Source organism: Lactuca sativa, chromosome 1 (assembly GCF_002870075.4).
Source record: "Lactuca sativa cultivar Salinas chromosome 1, Lsat_Salinas_v11, whole genome shotgun sequence".
Taxonomy (NCBI): domain Eukaryota; kingdom Viridiplantae; phylum Streptophyta; class Magnoliopsida; order Asterales; family Asteraceae; genus Lactuca; species Lactuca sativa.
In genome coordinates, this window is record NC_056623.2 from 28,013,376 (window position 1) to 28,018,093 (window position 4,718).

Here is a 4,718-nt window from a genome sequence, read left to right on the forward strand (position 1 = left end):
TGTCTTCCCAACAGTGGTTATCTCCGGTAGTGATTGATGGTGTCGATGCGATTTGCGGGAGGAGGCGGTGTTGGGCGGAAGGCAAGATCGGAGTTGGGTGTCATTGGTTTTTTTCATGAATAAGTAAAGTGATGGACTAGGCGCCTGTTTTAATTAAAACCAACACGTGTTTTAATTTTGTTCTCAAATCCAAAATTGTTCTTAGTAGAATATATATATATATATATATATATATATATATATATATATATATATATATATGGTAAAGTGAATATACCTAACAACCTTATATAAGTTTAGGTACTTAACTTCATAATACTACATCGGTTTATATCATATTTACATTGTAATTGTCTAAGGTTCTTAAACTTCAACCCCATAACTTTATTACTTCCAAAATCTTTGGACTTTCACCAATATCTTTCTTTTACATCACGTCTTTCTATTGAATACCGCCTGATGGGCTCCATATCCTATAACTACAAATGATATGATTTAGGAGAAATATAATGATGAATTTCCAAAATATTTTGAAGTAAATCAAGTTTAGGGATGAAGTTTAAGAACCTTTGATGATTGCAATGAAAATTTAATGTAAAATGACGTAGTTTGATGAGGTTAGGTACCTAAGCTTATATAAGGTTGTTAGGTATATTCACTTTACCTATATATATATATATATATATATATATATGGTTGGTCTGGTTCACGATTTTGAATCCGCTATCCTTTATTTGGTGTTCTTAAAAAAATGAATGCCAACATGGCAAGCCTCATCAGCATGCCATATCAGCCATTTGATCCCATTTAATCCAAGTATACATGCCAAGTCAGTGGAAAAGGCCATGCCAGCCAAGTCCATAATAACCGGCACCTAGGCATTAATCTGATGGTCCTCTTTTAAAAAATAAAATTTTAAACGTTTTTTTAAAAATAATGACAAATCAGTAAAAAAATATTTAAGATAAATTAAATGAACTTAAAAAAACTTCGGTAGTATTATCCCTTTTATTTAATATGGAAAGTAGTACTTGATCATTGATCAGGTTATCTAAGTGTATTCCCGTGAGCCGTTGCCCTCGTCTCTCCAATTATAAATTCATTCCCTCCCCTCACCTTTCCACTCCATCGTTCTCCTCTTCTCTCTTTTCAAGCTCCAACAATGAAGCTCCTTCCAATGGCGATTTTTTTGCTTTTTGCTCTCTTCGTCGTCTCATCAGCCATGGACATGTCGATCATAGGCTACGACGCAACCCACATGACCACCTCCGATGCATCCTCCTCGAGCTGGCGCACCGATGATGAAGCCAACGCTATGTACGAGTCTTGGCTCGTCAAACATCGTAAATTTTACAACGCCCTCGGAGAGAAGGAGCAGAGGTTTCAGATCTTCAAAGACAACCTTAGGTATATAGAACAGCACAACTCCGGCGATCACTCCTACAAGCTTGGACTTAACAAGTTCGCAGATCTAACCAAGGAAGAGTTCCGGTTAGGCTACACCGGCGCTAAGACGGTCGGTTCTAGGCGGAAGTCGAACAACTTGAAGAGTGATCGTTATGCTCCCCGTTCCGGCGATGCCCTGCCTGATTTCGTTGACTGGAGGACCAAAGGTGCCGTCGCTGCCGTCAAAGATCAAGGAAGTTGCGGTGAGTTATTTTATAAAATTACTTTTTTGCTTTAATTTGCTTTTCCCCTCCTTTTTGAGCATTTGTTTTATTACGTGCCCACTAAAACTAGGGCACGAGAACGATTTGGAAAAATCATTAGTAAATATAATTTTTAGTACATAACAAGTTAAAACAAAATATAAACAAAATACAAATTGAAATAGCTACTAAATACTGAGTGTTGTCGCAAAAGGATACTTCAGTATGATTTTGATTGGGCAACGAATCAAGAACCCGAAAAGTGGGACCGTGATTTTGATCGAAGATGTTTTGTCTTCTATAAGAATTTGGGAATGATAATTCCATGTCCTTCTTTAATTTCTTTTAAAAATCTTCATCTAATTGATAAGAAAAGTAAACAGAAAACTATAAAACATGTATTGCAAAGTTGATTAATATGATGGATCGCTGTCTGTTGAATTAAAGGGAGTTGCTGGGCATTTTCAACAATCGGATCAGTAGAAGGGATTAACCAGATCACGACTGGTGAATTGATCACACTTTCAGAACAAGAACTGGTGGATTGTGATACATCATACAACGAAGGATGCAATGGTGGTGATATGGATTATGCTTTTAAATTCATCATCAAAAATGGCGGAATAGACACTGACACAGACTATCCCTACACTGGCAAAGATGGAAGATGCGACAGTTCCAGGGTTCGTATCATATCTCCTTGTTTTCAATACTTCAATACTTGAATCATAATAAATTAGTGAATTTTTATATTGTGTTTCTTGATGTGCAGAAAAATTCAAAGGTTGTTTCTATTGATAGTTATGAAGATGTTCCTGTGAACGATGAGTCAGCATTGCTGAAGGCTGCTGCAAATCAGCCTGTAACTGTTGCTATTGAAGCTGGTGGCAGGGATTTCCAGTTCTACACTTCGGTAATCCTTTTATTCTTTAATCTTATCTTAACTATCTTATAAAGTATATTGAATTTTTCTTGAAATTTAAGAGATACATGCTCGGTAACTTAATGTACAAATATGTTATGCACAAACCACTTATCTTTTCATTAACAAAAACTAATTATGGTAAAGATAATCAACGAAAATATTTAAGGAAGAAACATTAATTAAATTTTGTTTTTTTTTTAATGTCTAAATGTAGACATGATGTTTGTTGTCCAAGGTTGGACATGAAAATTTTCTAACATATCAGCTGGAAAATTTGTAGCCACTGAAATATAGTCAAATAACATTTTTTGGAAAAAACATCATTTGTCGAAAAAGTAATAATTGTCGCTGCCACTTTGGGCGGGTGCACACCTAATTTTAATTAAACAAGTTCGCAAAAGAATCTCCTAATCCTTAACATGAAAATTCTAGTTACATTATAGAATACACAGGAATGTGTGTCTCCATGGAATCTTGTTGGTTGAGGCCCAAGGGTTGTGGGGTGGGTGGGTGGAAATTAATATAATATTAAATCATTATATTTAAAGATTAGGTACTCGTTTTGTCTTATTAATGTTTAGTACTTGATATTTTTTTGTTTATTTTTTAACTTGTTCAATCTGGTATTAAATATTAAACCTAACGAAATTAAATTTTGTCAGGGCATCTTTACCGGTCAATGTGGGACCGATTTGGACCACGGTGTGGTTGTGGTCGGATACGGGACTGAAGATGGAAAGGACTACTGGTTAGTGAGAAACTCATGGGCTGCGGACTGGGGTGAAGAAGGTTACATAAGAATGGAAAGAAATATAAAAGAAAAAGTTGGTAAATGTGGAATAGCAATGGAAGCATCTTACCCGATTAAAAACGGTCAAAACCCACCTAACCCTGGTCCATCACCACCTTCACCGGTCAAACCTGAAATCATCTGCGATCAATACGCCACTTGCCCTCAAAGCACCACATGTTGTTGTGTCTATAACTACCATGGCGCGTGCTTTGCGTGGGGATGCTGCCCCTTGGAAGGTGCTTCTTGTTGTGATGATAATTACAGTTGCTGCCCTCATGATTATCCCGTTTGTAACTTGCGCCGTGGCACTTGCTCAAAGGTAAAAGTAGTGTTGTTTCGTCTGTTAGATGAGACTGTGTCTAGCTGAAATCTGACTAGTTTTTGAATTTTGTGTTTTGCAGAAGAAGAATAGCCCATTGGAAATCCAGGCGTTGAAGCGTATTCTTGCTACACCGACTGATTTGAAGAGGAACTATGCTTGAGGAAATGATGTGATTTGTGTTATTGAAGTTTTTATTTAACTTTAAACTATTTGATTACCATCTGATTATAAATATAATCAGATGCTCATTTGTAAATACTGCATTGATTCCTCCTGTACTGAATTTGATCAAGAGACAAGTTCATGCTTTTCCTTTTTATATTGCTTTCCTCTTTTAGTAGACCTTTCATAAATTTTGCCAAATACCAATGTGCTTTTACATGGTTTCTTTTAGAGAAAATTGCAAAAATAATCTTTGTGGTTGTCTTTTTTTTTTTTCCTTCATCTTCGCACTCGCCCAAATCTCAAGTAAAATATAGTGGAAAAGGATGAACCTGAAATTTTGAAAGCAAACAGTAAATATAGGGGTCAGTTTTGCAATTTTGTATCTTTCTATATTGCTTTCATCTTGTGATAAACCATCCACCATCACGCAACGACGGATGTCACCTTGGATAATGTACTACTCTTACAGCTGAATGTACAAGTCTCTGATATCCACTGACAAAGTCTCGGAAATAATTCACTGTGAGGTATGGGTTCCATGATCCATCTACTATTTTATTTCTTCTGGTTGTGGTTTTCCATATCTTGTAAGTTGTAACTTGATCAAACTAGATTCGCATCTCTCTACCCATCACCAGCCAATCTTATAAGTTCTAGCATGTTCAGTTGTTCACGTTATCTTAAATCTCACCATCAAAGTCGCATGCAGTTTGACTAAAAAATTATAAAATTTATTGTCTTGTTGTCAGGGCGGAACACAAGTATTAGAATTAGGGGGGCCGAAATCAAAACTATTAGAATTAGGGGGGCCGAAATCAAAACTCTATAGCAGAACAATATAAACAAGTATAATTGGTTCTATTT

General features: G+C 36.0%; 1 protein-coding gene across 1 annotated transcript; it reads left to right on the forward strand.

Moving 5' to 3' along the window:
* The first annotated feature begins 1,020 nt into the window (after positions 1 to 1,020).
* On the forward strand, positions 1,021 to 4,008 carry LOC111876163 (low-temperature-induced cysteine proteinase). The gene is made up of 5 exons (XM_023872689.2): positions 1,021 to 1,649; positions 2,097 to 2,332; positions 2,422 to 2,562; positions 3,237 to 3,686; positions 3,769 to 4,008. Exons 1-5 carry the CDS (start codon positions 1,163 to 1,165, stop codon positions 3,847 to 3,849), a joined length of 1,395 nt encoding a protein of 464 aa, XP_023728457.1. The 5' UTR covers positions 1,021 to 1,162; the 3' UTR covers positions 3,850 to 4,008.
* Positions 4,009 to 4,718: the final 710 nt, after the last annotated feature.